General features: G+C 32.3%; 1 protein-coding gene across 1 annotated transcript; it reads right to left on the bottom strand.

The window, feature by feature from the left end:
• Nucleotides 1-486: 486 nt before the first annotated feature.
• On the bottom strand, nt 487-876 carry LOC139900211 (uncharacterized mitochondrial protein AtMg01250-like). The gene has a single exon (XM_071883003.1). It carries the CDS (start codon nt 874-876, stop codon nt 487-489), a length of 390 nt encoding a protein of 129 aa, XP_071739104.1.
• Nucleotides 877-16,437: the final 15,561 nt, after the last annotated feature.

Raw genomic sequence — 16,437 nt, 5'->3', positions numbered from 1 at the left:
TTCAATGATTTTTCCTGCACAAAATAATGTTTTGCCAAATACTCGAGGCCGAGCGATGAGCAAGCCCATCACTCAACCTCAAGCCACCGTCAATTCCATAAATACTACGAATAATTTTAACCCAAAAGCAATTGGTTTCGGTTTTGAACCTCCACCACCACTTGCCCAAAAGGGCAAGATTTTTGCTTTTTAAAGACCCGATGTTAAGTCCCCCCTCCCCATAAGGTAAGCAAGTTGTGTCCCAATTAACCCACGAAATTTTAGAGCCCTCAAGATCCCCACCCCAAAAGAAAGAACGTCTCATACTCTCATGAAGCTTAAGCACACAAGGCGGGGCACGAAAAAGCGTTAAATAATACAATGGAAGACTATTGAGCACCGATTTTAGAAGAACTAATCTCCCACCAAAGGACAACATCCTCATTTTCCATTCCGAAAGCCTATTTTTAAACTTTTCAATCACCGGATACCAATCACCAACTTTTTTCATTCTAGCACCAATTGGAGACCGAGATACATGAAAGGAAATTTACCGGCTTGGCATCCCATTAGATTTGCTAAGGATTCAACATCACCCGAATCGACCCCTACCCCGTAAAGACAACTCTTATGAAAGTTAACTTTAAGACCCGATGAAAGCTCAAAACACTTTAAAATTTTGAAGAGGTTACGGGCATTTGTTGTAGACCATTCTCCAAGAAACATGGTATCATCCGCATATTGCAAATGGGAGACTACGACTTTATCTCTTCCAATTTCAACACCTCTGAAAAGACCTCGATCAACCGCGGCTTTAGTAAGAATATTTAAGCCTTCCGCCGCAAGGATAAAGAGGAAAGGGGAGAGCGGGTCGCCTTGCCTAACTCCTCGCCCCATGCTAAATTTGCTGGTAGGAGAACTATTTATAAGAATGGAGATACTAGCTAAGCAAGAATCCTTTTACACCATTTAACACCAAACCCCATACATGCCATCACTTCCATGAGAAAATCCCAATTTAGACTATCAAAAGCCTTCTCAAAATCGACTTTGAAAATGATACCTTTTCTTTTGTGCTTTTTCAAAAAGTCTATAGATTCGTTTGCAACAAGGATACCATCTAGGATGTAACGATCCTTCAAGAAGGCGCTTTGTTCCGATCCAATAAGTCTTGGAATTACCTTTCGTAGATGATTGGAGAGTATCTTGGCCACTATCTTATAAAAACTACCAATAAGGCTAATGGGACGAAAGTCGTTAATGGTAATAGGATCACTCTTCTTAGGAATCAAAGTAACGAAAGAAGCATTGCACCCTTTTGAAAACTCTCCATTTTCCCAAAACCATGTAATAGCATTGATTACATCAACCTTTATTATGTCCCAAAATTTCTTGAAGAACCTCATATTAAATCCATCCGGCCCGGGTGCTTTCGAGCAACCACAATCGTGAATAGCATCAATAATCTCCTCCTCACTAATTTGAGCCTCCAAACCCCTAGCCTCTTCACTAGACAAATTAGGATACGAGAGCTCGGCTAGGATAGGTCTAGAGGTTGTACGTTCCTCAAAACGATTCTTGAAATGATTTTAGGCAACTTCCTTGATGTCGATAGGATTTTCACACCATGCCCCATTAATGGACAAACCTCTAATGTTGTTCTTGTTATAACCCCTTTTGATCACCGAGTGAAAATACTTAGTGTTTTCATCTCCTTCAAGAATCCATCGGATACGAGCTTTCTGTTTTAACATATTCACTTTAATCCTATCCCGATGTATCCACTCTTTCCTGGCCTCCAACCATTGTTTCCTTTCTTCTTCATTGATGGACCCTAGCTCAGCCTTAAGCTCAAGTGTATTTGCGATGGATTTGAACATTTCAATTTCCCTTCTAATTTACCAAACTTTGCAAGACTCTTTGCTTTTAAAACCAGCTTGGTGCTTTTTAGTTTGTTTCTCAATCTGCAATCTAACCGAGAGCCGCCACCCACTTCTTCCCCCCACACCTCTTTAATATCTTGGTCAATCCCCTCAATATCAAGCCATTCATCAAATACTTTAATAGGTTTCGGGCCAAAGTTCCTATCATCGTCTTTCATAATAATAGGACAATGATCCGATTTATCGCGGTCTAGAGCAACCACCGAAAGACAACTCCAAAGATTGTGGAAAGCTTCATTTACAAGAAAATGATGCAACTTGCAAAACTTGAGCCCATCATCACTAACCCGAGTAAAGATTCTACCCCCAGGGGAATATCAATTAATTTTGAGTTATCAATGAAATCATTAAACAACCTTGCACGACTTTCGATAAATTGACAATTGAAACGTTCTTCTTCTCCTCTAACCTCGTTGAACTCTCCACAAACCACCCAAGCTTTATCGCTGGCCCTTGAGATAGTGTTGAGAAGTTGATCCCAAAATTTTTTTTTGTAGTGGTCGTTGTGGGGACCATAGACATTAATAACATTTATCTCCTTTTGGGACCTCTTCCAAACACCTCGAACACCGATGAAAAAATCATGAGAAAAAGAATCAGTAGCATCAAAAACATCAGTATCCCAAATAATTAACTACCCTCCCAACTTCCCGACCATCTCCTTTTGTATAAAATTACAATTATTATTTCCCTAAACAACTCGAATCCATTGCAAATCGACACAATGCAGTTTTGTTTCTTATAGAACAACAAAATTAGGTTTTTGAACACGACAAATACTCTTCAACCACCCGAATTTAGACTCTCTACCAACCCCGAACCCCCTGATATTTAGTGAAAGAAACTTCATGATGAAACAAGAAATAACGAAACGACAGAGGTAAGCAAACAGATTAATGGGATGGTTTTTCCACCCATCTCAATCCCAATTTATCCCCAAATTCCTTTAATCCTTCGTTGGAAACAGAAAAAGATGAGGTACTGGAACTAGAAACTTGCCTGTTAGATGACGAAATTTTTTTGGTAACCTCCTTTTTATTTGTACAGGACGTGCACGTTGATTTCACTGGACCTTTGCTTGTACGATCTCCCATTGCCACTGATTTCACATTCAAAATCCTGGATGAAGTCTTCTATTTGCGAAGGCTAGAGAAACAGCAATCTTTTTTAGTTGCTCCTTTTGATTTTTTGCCTTTTGGAGCTCGGTTACCCTTCTGAACATTAGGAGAGACAAAATCGACCCTAGGCGGATTATCATCCGATACCTCAACAGTCCCAGTCTTATCTTTCGAGAAATCAGGCCCAATTGTATCCACACAATGAGAAGGCCCAACATGTCCGAACACATCATTAAGCCCAACATCACTAGGTGGCATAGTGGGCTCCGCGTTTTCCATAGAATGAGAAGGCCCAACATGATCAACTTTTACCAAACCTGGGCTGCAAAATGAAGTAGCTGGGTTTTCAAGGTTAACATCCATTGATCTAATTGGGCTAAAACAGTAATCTTCGTCCCGGCCCAACTCCTCATTACACTCCTGCTTACTAGACCTACTAACCCTAGGGGAACGGTTATGCATGGGGGAATGAAAATATTTACTGTCACAACCGTTTCTACCTTTTGGGGAGTGACAAAATAAATCTCCAGTATCCACTCGATACTTGTTCCCATCATTATGATTTTTTGGGGACCCAGCAATGTCATTATTGCAACCTGACTCTCCATCTTCAACCTCCCTGCTACCAATTGGAGACTTCTGATAAGGGACCACCGGAGGAGAAAAAATCACGGCATCACCATGACTCTTAACGGACATCGACGAATCATCATCCGAAGTATCGAAGGTGTCATCAACACATTCATCTTCTGAGTTATGAATTTCAACATTAAGATTCTCATTATCCCCAACATCAATATTAATTTTCTCATTATCCCCATCATTATCGGCCATCTGGGTATTCCACCCATCAACATCGAGTTGAATAGATCGATCTTGACATTCTGTGACAGATGCAAAGATGAAGACCAGGTTGTCAATGACTAGTTTAGCAAAGCCATTTACATGACCCATATCTTTCATATGAATGAGCACTTGACCGGATAATAAGTTTTGATTATTGGAGGTAATAGTACAGTTTTCCATACGAATCACCTGACCCCATTTTGCAGCAATATCGCCAAAGACACCCTCGTTCCAATAAGTTGCCGGTACCCCTTTGATATCTATCCAGGCGAGTCTTCCCGCCGACGGCCAATAGTTTAATCCAAGTCGATTCACCTTACTGCATATAACAACCCTCATATTTCCATGTCTGAATTGACTAATTTGACTATAGGGTTGTTATCCATACGTAATATATAATTAAATTTGACATTGATCAAATATTTATTTTTAGTCGACACTTTTTGTTAACTAAAGTTTACACTAATTATATAAAATAACTTTAGTTAATATTAATTCGTATTATATTTAAAACTATATGTAACATAATTATTAATTAAATGATAAGTTATTTTAATCATTATATATATTTTTAGCTTATAAAAAATAAAAATAAAAAGAAATAAGATTTTTTTTTATAAATTAAATAATGAGCCCATGAATTTTGACTAAATATTTTCAAAAACAAAAACTTATTAAAAACATTTTTAACATGTTTTTATTATTTTGTCAAAATTGGCACCTTTATTTTATTATTTTTTTTCTTTTCACCAACTATTTTTTATCTATAAATACATGGCTCCTCATTCATTTTTTCTTGCCAAACACAAAAACTTAAGTTATTCTCTCAAAACCTTGAAGAAAATTTGAGGTACTTTCTATTTTTTTTTCTTTTCAATATTATCATTTATATTTATATTTATTGTATATTCTTCGTAAAATTCAAAATTAATTATGTTTATATGTTATAATTAGTATTATAAGTGTTATGATGCATAAAAATAATTTTGATAATTTATGGAATATTATTTATAATTAAATACGAATTATGTAGTGTTTAAACGTAAAAACAATGTAAAATTTGTAATAAATACTTTTAACCAAAAAAAAAATATATATAATTTTTTTCTGAGTTTTTAAAACTTATATAGATCTGAAAAAATTATAAAAATGATTACTTGGGTCGAATTGGTATTTATTATATAATTAAATTCTATTATTATGTAATTCAAAGGTAAATTAAGAATAAATATAAAATAATAAAAAATATTTTTTATATATTTTTCTACAGCTTATTAGACTGATAAAACTTATAAAAATTATAAAAATAATTATTTGGGTTTATTTAGTAATTATGTAGAATTAAAATTGTTTTGTGAATACATTAAGGGTAAAAACAAAAATAAATACAAAAATATAATAAAAACATTTTCTTAAATTTTTCTACTAATCTATATGATTAACTAAGACTATAAAAATTATGTATGTAATTTTTAGATATTTAATTTATTATTTAGACATTTTTGAATAATGTTCGATTAATAAAACACTATTATTTTTGAAGTAATTTAGGTATTTATTTAAAGGTAATTATATTTAATATATATAAGACATACTAAGGTATAATAACTAAATATTAAATAAAACTTAGGTTATATTATCACATATATAATTATTAAGTACATTAATAATTCGTTGTGTGTATATACCTAAAGTGAAGGTTAATCAAAGATAATATATAATTCATGTGAACTTCATCGCTACTCACGGTCGTAAGTGAATGATGTCTAGGTTGCCATTTATGGGTAAGCTTGTGGATCTCGAATGCCATGACTTAGATTCTGGTCAAGAATCCTGGGCCCCCGGTTACATCTGGTCATTCCTGACTTATTTGATAGCAACGAAGTTTGAGTAGAGTTGTACAACATCTTGCTAAAGATTAACCCGAACTTTCTAAAATTGGAAAATTACTATAAGTGGAAACTTTCCATAAATAGTAACCTTCCGAAAATGGAAATTCTTTAGTGAACCATTACTATCAATATAGTACTATATACTATTGTCTGTTAGGCAATGTCTGATCATACGTTCTATCTCTAGGTTGAGATCTCGGTCACGTCCTTCCGTTCAATTCTTTCGTGTGCTACTAAGGTGAACTTCATAGCCCCACTTTTTACTGTTTCATAACTTTTGGGGTGAGACACATGCTTGCTTTATAACTGTTTTACGCTTAGACACAAGTACTAAATTGTTAACTATGCTGTCATGCTTTGATTCATGCTAAATCCCTACCGTAATATCGTCAATTGCTACGTTTAAATGCAAACTTAATTATTGTGAGTAGGCCTATTGAGAGTAACGTCTCTAACCATTCGACCGTTGGTCTTTGGTTACATAATAATGATTCCACGACACTGACAGTACAAGGTGTCATAGGGTAAATTGTTTAGTAGCGATATTACAAAATGCAGCAACACTTTTAGATTGATATTTCTATATCAATCAACTTTAAACTAAATCTTGTGGTCTAAAACTTTGGATATTATTTATAAACCTGTGAATTTCACTCAACTTTTTTGGTTGACACTTTAAGCATGTTTTGTCTCAGGTGATGATTCAGCTAGCTGCTACTTGCTACTAGATGATTGATGTATGCTTTGCTGCTTGCATGGAGTCCATCATTCATATTTATCATTTTGTTTAAGACATTTTCCATTTACTGTACTCTTATGATGTAAAACTTTGAATAATGTTTCCGCTGTTTATTTAATAAATAAAACGTCTCATTTAGAGTCGTTCTCGCTTATACAACTGTGTTATGATATGATTGGTCACAATTACCCCTGGTCCATTTTGGGGGTGTGACAGATTGGCATCAGAGCTGGTTTAACGTCGTTTTTACGGGTTAATCGTAGAGGGGGTTCTCACAGTGTTACCTGTGACGAAGCATTGGCTCTTACTCCTTGCGATCCTTTTATGGTTGGCCAAATAATAGCGGTGACGCGGGCTGTAAAATCAGAGTCTGAGGTATGCTCAGTGGTCACCCTATTCGTAGGCAAGGCACTGTTTAGGTTTTAACCCCAATCTGTAATACAGATTGGTATCAGAGCAGGTTGTTGTAGAGAACCAGGATTGTATCTTATGTGTGCCTTATACAATTAGGTACCTTAGCAATGTAGGACTACAACTTCCTTTGACTATAGTGCCTTTAATTGTTGCCTTTAACTGTTAAATGCTACACTATACTTTAGAAACTTTACTTATCTTAGAATGCCGAGCCAATCTAAGAACTCTGCTCATTCTCCTAAGTACTATTCAATTCCGCTACCACATTTAAATGCGACACCGTTCTCGACATTCCTATGTCATTTATCATGGTTTTGTGTATTACATATGTATTACATGAAATATTATCCATGAATTTTTGAAACTCCTATATTTGTTACTATTCATACTCAAACGTATATAACTCCCTGTTATATCACATACCTATATGCTTTATGCCTTTATGCATCAGTTTGCGAACCGAAAAATGTCATTGAGTTATCGAGAATCTCAAAGACATTATAATGTCATCACTACTCATATTCATTACTTTTATACCTTTTATTTCTCGTTATTGAATTTTCTTGACGGATGGCATCTACGAAACTCTAGAATGGAAGGGTTTGGATTACCGATTTAAAGGATCCTATAGCTCAAGCCCCTAGACCTGAATAGGCCATTACGAATTGAAAGTCTTTAATCGAAAGATTATCAGATTACATACTTATCATTTTATGATCTCGACACGTCATACTGCTATTATTGGATTATAGACACATCATATCTTATTATATCTTATCATATCTATCTTAATAAACTTTGTCTAACACTTTTCCTAAATTTCCTCCGTAAATTACGGAAATCTTTTTTCTATATATACGTATATCAAGAAGACAAATATATCATTCAATATTCAACACTCATCTCATAACAAAAACCCTTATTCCGATAAGATAATATGGATTTCTCACTTGATTCCTCGAACTCCTCGAGCTCCAATGGCAGCGTAACCGGAATGAACCAACCAATTAGTCATCATCTATTTTGGATGAATTGGGGATGGGTTCGTAGTAAACTTAATCAATGGAGACAAGAAGAAGGTGATCCCTTCCACCAACCGAATTCACCTCTTGGTGAAGAACCTGAAGCACTTACCGGCGAACCCGTTCGGAACACTATTTTCACCCTCATTTCCAGGGTATCCAGTCACGAATATATAATATCTAAAATTCTAGATCTTATTCATCCACTTGTCCGAACCGCCAATCACCCCGGAATAATAGAAGAAGTCAATGAGCTTCGCTCTCGAGTGGTGGCTCTGGAGAATATGGTGCGAACCCTACGAGCACCAGCAGCAGCACCAGCAGCATAACCAGCATCACCACCAGTACCAACAGCATCACCACCAACAACATCAGCTTCACCAATAACAAACACCATAATCTGTACCTCAGATATCAACATCATACGCCCCATAGATACCAAGGAATATTAGTAATAATGAGTTAAGATGTATTGACTCATTCTTCCTGAAAATTATATATGTATACTTTATATATATATATGGTTTGGAACAATAATAAATCTTTTCGTATTAAGCTATTACGTGTGAATCTTAACTAGTATGTACTACTTGGTTAATTCATATCACTAATATGCTATGATGTACATCCCTCGTTAATGACTTAACAATCGTTAATCACTGTTTCATCACAATAAACTCCATTTCATAATAAACTAAGTGTATTATTCAAATACATGTTTGGTTTTACACTTTCATTTTCGATGTACTCAAAACTCTTTAGAAAACATCATTCGTGCCTTATGAATTTCACAAGAATTCCACGAGCATCAACATCATATACCGAGGTATATCAATAACAATGAACGATGGAGTATTGATTCATAACTTCATTAAGAAAGATTCTGCGATGATTATGTAATCTCTCAAGTTTTGAAGATTATTTATTCTCGCTTCAACCGCAAATCAAATGAGTTTAATAGTATATTAACTCATTAAATCTATATTATACGTGAAGAATACATATATGAACGTATATCTTCATAAAGATTGTAATTAAAAATCCTTTTGTACAAACTGTTAATTGTGAAAATATTTTAACGGGTAGGTAAAACCCGAGAAATATTTATATCTCACATCAATATCTTACATTGTACATTCTTCAAATTCTGATTCAATAATTAGTAACTATACTACTTACATCCACATATGTATCCGTTCACTAAAGAACAACCATTTTCATACAAATTTAATTACCTATTCTGATTTGGACATATCGGAATCCAAGTAAAGCTTTAGCAAGTGTAATCTTCCTAAAGATCACTACATTCATTAATTATATTCATTCGTATTCTATGATGAATTATCACATCAAACCACCGAAATTATCGTTCATTACTTTTGAAATCAACAACACCTATTCATCAACCATTAGAACCGTTGACGATTACAATCAGCGTTTAATCATCTAAAAATGAAATTTCTTGAAACCATCTCGGATTGATAATCGATGAATCAAATATGGCTGCATTAAATGCAGAGGAAACAGCAAAATTGTAGATGGTCTCAATGGCCAAAAGTTTGATAATAAAGAATGGTACGTTGGAAAAGCTCAAAAGAAAATTTGAAACTGAAAAACGGATTGAGCTAACCATGGAGGAGACCAAGGACAAATACAAGGACCAAACCCTATATTCAAAGAATCCAGGTAATTCTGGATCCGATGAAATCTTTAGAGAATATCTTGCTCCGAAGTTATGTTAAAAGCTTGCGGAAAATTTTTCTTCATCAACCTTCGAACTTAGAAATTCCAAAATGTCGTTATAAATATCCTCTATATTTCTGAAGATATTTTCATAACGATTCTTGTCCACAATTAAGTATCTCTTTGCGATATCTTTATAAAGGAAACTATTTTAGTTTCTATATTCAGTAAAATTCAAGTTTAAATTATAAATGTTTTGAAGAAATGTTGGAAATTGAAGCATGAGTTAGTATAATAAAATGACGTCAGGCCAACGTGACTATATTACAGTAAGTCATGCTAAATTTTTAATGGAAGATGATGATTCATAGACTTTATAATCATCATTTGCCATGTTACACGACTCTTACATTCTACTTAATCTCTGAACATATCAAGAACATATATTCTTGATAGTTCTATCCTCAGTAATTCTGGTAATTTACCAAATCAAATCGTGATATTACGCTTAGAACATTAGGTTCATTCGAAACTTCATACCTACAAATTCTGGACCATTAGTCGCTTAACTTAGAGTCGAGAGCAGAATAAAAAGGTAAAGAGCTCCGACATATAAGGGAAAATACAAAGCCCGATAACAACACAGAAATTACAAATCGTGTATATCAATGCGTATAGCAACATAAAGACACGGGAGAATTAAAAACACTATAACCCCAAGAGCATAGTAGAAGTAAACAGATTCCTCTGGTGGTAAAAGAAAAAGAAGCATGACTGCATATATGGTCAATATAATAACAAGTATCAATACGGGATTGAGCATATTAACAAATCTTTTGGAAGTATGAATCTAGGAAGAAAGTATAGAAGTGGTGAAGATAATGAAACAGAAGAAGCTAATTTATAGCAAAATTTCCAAACACAGCAATCGAGGCAATTCACCGCATTTAATCAAAGAAATCCCAAAATTCCGTAAATACCGGAGAATCAAATCTTATAGATTACGAAGATTTCCTTTAATCCCTTGAATTCCGGAAATCAATCGTGACTACGTCAAAAGTTAAGGCGAACATTTAATTTACTCATTCACTCTTTTACGATAGCTTCGTTTATACTCTTCCTATAATCGAATCGTTTTATCCATATTATTCAATAGTGATAAAACTTTATTCTTTAACTTATATTCATCATTACAATATTCTTGTTGTAAACAATGATGATCTCTATCAAACTTCATGACTATAATTTTCATGAACTACTCTCTGCTTTGTCTACCCTAATATTGTGGCATAACCACTCAAGGTTTTAAATGAGCTCGATATTATTCATAACACATTTTATATATCCAATTTACTGAAATGACTTGTATAACATCATCATTTTGAATGATCTCCGCATTAATAATAAAATGCACTTCGTAGAAGAACTTGTAGAAATTATGGTATGCATGATTTTAATTCTTGAAACAGAACAATATTCTATCCGTTGGAATTCACGCAAGGCCCCGAGCATACCTAGGAATGTGAAAACCAAATAAAACGTAAATATCCTCGTCTATGTACGAACAACACCGATTAATGGCAACAACTAAATTTCGGGACGAAATTTCTTTTAACGGGTAGGTACTATAACAACCCTCATATTTCCATGCCTGAATTGACTAATTTGACTATAGGGTTGTTATCCATACGTAATATATACTTAAATTTGACATTGATCAAATATTTATTTTTAGTCGACACTTTTTGTTAACTAAAGTTTACACTAATTATATAAAATAACTTTAGTTAATATTAATGTGTATTATATTTAAAACTATATGTAACATAATTATTAATTAAATGATAAGTTATTTTAATCATTATATATATTTTTAGCTTATAAAAAATAAAAATAAAAAGAAATAAGATTTTTTTTTATAAATTAAATAATGAGCCCATGAATTTTGACTAAATATTTTCAAAAACAAAAACTTATTAAAAACATTTTTAACATGTTTTTATTATTTTGTCAAAATTGGCACCTTTATTTTATTATTTTTTTTATTTTCACCAACCATTTTTTACCTATAAATACATGGCTCCTCATTCATTTTTTCTTGCCAAACAAAAAAACTTAAGTTATTCTCTCAAAACCTTGAAGAAAATTTGAGGTACTTTCTATTTTTATTTTTTATTTTTCAATATTGTCATTTATATTTATATTTATTGTATATTCTTTGTAAAATTCGAAATTAATTATGTTTATATGTTATAATTAGTATTATAAGTGTTATGATGCATAAAAATAATTTTGATAATTTATGGAATATTATTTATAATTAAATACGAATTATGTAGTGTTTAAACGTAAAAACAATGTAAAATTCGTAATAAATACTTTTAACCAAAAATAAAATATATATAATTTTTTTCTGAGTTTTTAAAACTTATATAGATCTGAAAAAATTATAAAAATGATTACTTGGGTCGAATTGGTATTTATTATATAATTAAACTCTATTATTATGTAATTCGAAGGTAAATTAAGAATAAATATAAAATAATAAAAAATATTTTTTATATATTTTTCTACAGGATATTAGACAGATAGAAACTTATAAAAATTATAAAAATAATTATTTGGGTTTATTTAGTAATTATGTAGAATTAAAATTTTTTGTGAATACATTAAGGGTAAAAACAAAAATAAATACAAAAATATAATAAAAACATTTTCTTAAATTTTTCTACTAATCTATATGATTAACTAAGACTATAAAAATTATGTATGTAATTTTTAGATATTTAATTTATTACTTAGACATTTTTGAATAATGTTCGATTAATAAAACACTATTATTTTTGAAGTAATTTAGGTATTTATTTAAAGGTAATTATATTTAATATATATAAGACATACTAAGGTATAATAACTAAATATTAAATAAAACTTAGGTTATATTATCACATATATAATTATTAAGTACATTAATAATTCGTTGTGTGTATACACCTAAAGTGAAGGTTAATCAAAGATAATATATAATTCATGTGAACTTCATCGCTACTCACGGTCGTAAGTGAATGAGGTCTAGGTTGCCATTTATGGGTAAGCTTGTGGATCTCGAATGCCATGACTTAGATTCTGGTCAAGAATCCTGGGCCCCCGGTTACATCTGGTCATTCCTGACTTATTTGATAGCAACGAAGTTTGAGTAGAGTTGTACAACATCTTGCTAAAGATTAACCCGAACTTTCTAAAATTGGAAAATTACTATAAGTGGAAACTTTCTGAAATGTCCCGTTCTTATTGATTAAAAACGTTCCATATTAATTGATTTCGTTGCGAGGTTTTGACCTCTATATGAGACGTTTTTCAAAGACTGCATTCATTTTTAAACAAACCATAACCTTTATTTCATCAATAAAGGTTTAAAAAGCTTTACGTAGACTATCAAATAATGATAATCTAAAATATCCTGTTTACACACGACCATTACATAATGGTTTACAATACAAATATGTTACAACAAAATAAGTTTCTTGAATGCAGTTTTTACACAATATCATACAAGCATGGACTCCAAATCTTGTCCTTATTTAAGTATGCGACAGCGGAAGCTCTTAATAATCACCTGAGAATAAACATGCTTAAAACGTCAACAAAAATGTTGGTGAGTTATAGGTTTAACCTATATATATCAAATCGTAACAATAGACCACAAGATTTCATATTTCAATACACATCCCATACATAGAGATAAAAATCATTCATATGGTGAACACCTGGTAACCGACAATAACAAGATGCATATATAAGAATATCCCCATCATTCCGGGACACCCTTCGGATATGATATAAATTTTGAAGTACTAAAGCATCCGGTACTTTGGATGGGGTTTGTTAGGCCCAATAGATCTATCTTTAGGATTCGCGTCAATTAGGGTGTCTGTTCCCTAATTCTTAGATTACCAGACTTAATAAAAAGGGGCATATTTGATTTCGATAATTCAACCATAGAATGTAGTTTCACGTACTTGTGTCTATTTTGTAAATCATTTATAAAACCTGCATGTATTCTCATCCCAAAAATATTAGATTTTAAAAGTGGGACTATAACTCACTTTCACAGATTTTTACTTCGTCGGGAAGTAAGACTTGGCCACTGGTTGATTCACGAACCTATAACAATATATACATATATATCAAAGTATGTTCAAAATATATTTACAACACTTTTAATATATTTTGATGTTTTAAGTTTATTAAGTCAGCTGTCCTCGTTAGTAACCTACAACTAGTTGTCCACAGTTAGATGTACAGAAATAAATCGATAAATATTATCTTGAATCAATCCACGACCCAGTGTATACGTATCTCAGTATTGATCACAACTCAAACTATATATATTTTGGAATCAACCTCAACCCTGTATAGCTAACTCCAACATTCACATATAGAGTGTCTATGGTTGTTCCGAAATATATATAGATGTGTCGACATGATAGGTCGAAACATTGTATACGTGTCTATGGTATCTCAAGATTACATAATATATAATACAAGTTGATTAAGTTATGGTTGGAATAGATTTGTTACCAATTTTCACGTAGCTAAAATGAGAAAAATTATCCAATCTTGTTTTACCCATAACTTCTTCATTTTAAATCCGTTTTGAGTGAATCAAATTGCTATGGTTTCATATTGAACTCTATTTTATGAATCTAAACAAAAAAAGTATAGGTTTCTAGTCGGAAAAATAAGTTACAAGTCGTTTTTGTAAAGGTAGTCATTTCAGTCGAAAGAACGACGTCTAGATGACCATTTTAGAAAACATACTTCCACTTTGAGTTTAACCATAATTTTTGGATATAGTTTCATGTTCATAATAAAAATCATTTTCTCAGAATAACAACTTTTAAATCAAAGTTTATCATAGTTTTTAATTAACTAACCCAAAACAGCCCGCGGTGTTACTACGACGGCGTAAATCCGGTTTTACGGTGTTTTTCGTGTTTCCAGGTTTTAAATCATTAAGTTAGCATATCATATAGATATAGAACATGTGTTTAGTTGATTTTAAAAGTCAAGTTAGAAGGATTAACTTTTGTTTGCGAACAAGTTTAGAATTAACTAAACTATGTTCTAGTGATTACAAGTTTAAACCTTCGAATAAGATAGCTTTATATGTATGAATCGAATGATGTTATGAACATCATTACTACCTTAAGTTCCTTGGATGAACCTACTGGAAAATAGAAAAATGGATCTAGCTTCAATGGATCCTTGGATGGCTCAAAGTTCTTGAAGCAAAATCATGACACGAAGACAAGTTCAAGTAAGATCATCACTTGAAATAAGATTGTTATAGTTATAGAAATTGAACCAAAGTTTGAATATGATTATTACCTTGTATTAGAATGATAACCTACTGTAAGAAACAAAGATTTCTTGAGGTTGGATGATCACCTTACAAGATTGGAAGTGAGCTAGCAAACTTGAAAGTATTCTTGATTTTATGAAACTAGAACTTTTGGAATTTATGAAGAACACTTAGAACTTGAAGATAGAACTTGAGAGAGTTCAATTAGATGAAGAAAATTGAAGAATGAAAGTGTTTGTAGGTGTTTTTGGTCGTTGGTGTATGGATTAGATATAAAGGATATGAAATTTTGTTTTCATGTAAATAAGTCATGAATGATTACTCATATTTTTGTAATCTTATGAGATATTTCATGCTAGTTGCCAAATGATGGTTCCCACATGTGTTAGGTGACTCACATGGGCTGCTAAGAGCTGATCATTGGAGTGTATATACCAATAGTACATACATCTAAAAGCTGTGTATTGTACGAGTACGAATACGGGTGCATACGAGTAGAATTGTTGATGAAACTGAACAAGAATGTAATTGTAAGCATTTTTGTTAAGTAGAAGTATTTTGATAAGTGTATTGAAGTCTTTCAAAAGTGTATAAATACATATTAAAACACTACATGTATATACATTTTAACTGAGTCGTTAAGTCATCGTTAGTCGTTACATGTAAGTGTTGTTTTGAAACCTTTAGGTTAACGATCTTGTTAAATGTTGTTAACCCAATGTTTATAATAACAAAAGAGATTTTAAATTATTATATTATCATGATATTATGATGTACGAATATCTCTTAATATGATATATATACATTAAATGTCGTTACAACGATAAACGTTACATATATGTCTCGTTTCAAAATCATTAAGTTAGTAGTCTTGTTTTTACATATGTAGTTCATTGTTAATATAATTAATGATATGTTTACTTATCATAATATCATGTTAACTATATATATAACCATATATATGTCATCATATAGTTTTTTTACAAGTTTTAACGTTCGTGAATCACCGGTCAACTTGGGTGGTCAATTGTCTATATGAAACCTATTTCAATTAATCAAGTCTTAACAAGTTTGATTGCTTAACATGTTGGAAACATTTAATCATGTAAACATCAATCTCAATTAATATATATAAACATGGAAAAGTTCGGGTCACTACAGTACCTACCCGTTAAATAAATTTCGTCCCGAAATTTTAAGCTGTTGAAGGTGTTGACGAATCTTCTGGAAATAGATGCGGGTATTTCTTCTTCATCTGATCTTCACGCTCCCAGGTGAACTCGGGTCCTCTACGAGCATTCCATCGAACCTTAACAATTGGTATCTTGTTTTGCTTAAGTCTTTTAACCTCACGATCCATTATTTCGACGGGTTCTTCGATGAATTGGAGTTTTTCGTTGATTTGGATTTCATCTAACGGAATAGTGAGATCTTCT

Source organism: Rutidosis leptorrhynchoides, chromosome 3, assembly GCF_046630445.1.
Source record: "Rutidosis leptorrhynchoides isolate AG116_Rl617_1_P2 chromosome 3, CSIRO_AGI_Rlap_v1, whole genome shotgun sequence".
NCBI lineage: Eukaryota > Viridiplantae > Streptophyta > Magnoliopsida > Asterales > Asteraceae > Rutidosis > Rutidosis leptorrhynchoides.
The sequence above is the reverse complement of the archived record's forward strand: the minus strand, read 5'-3'. Positions and strand labels throughout refer to the sequence as shown.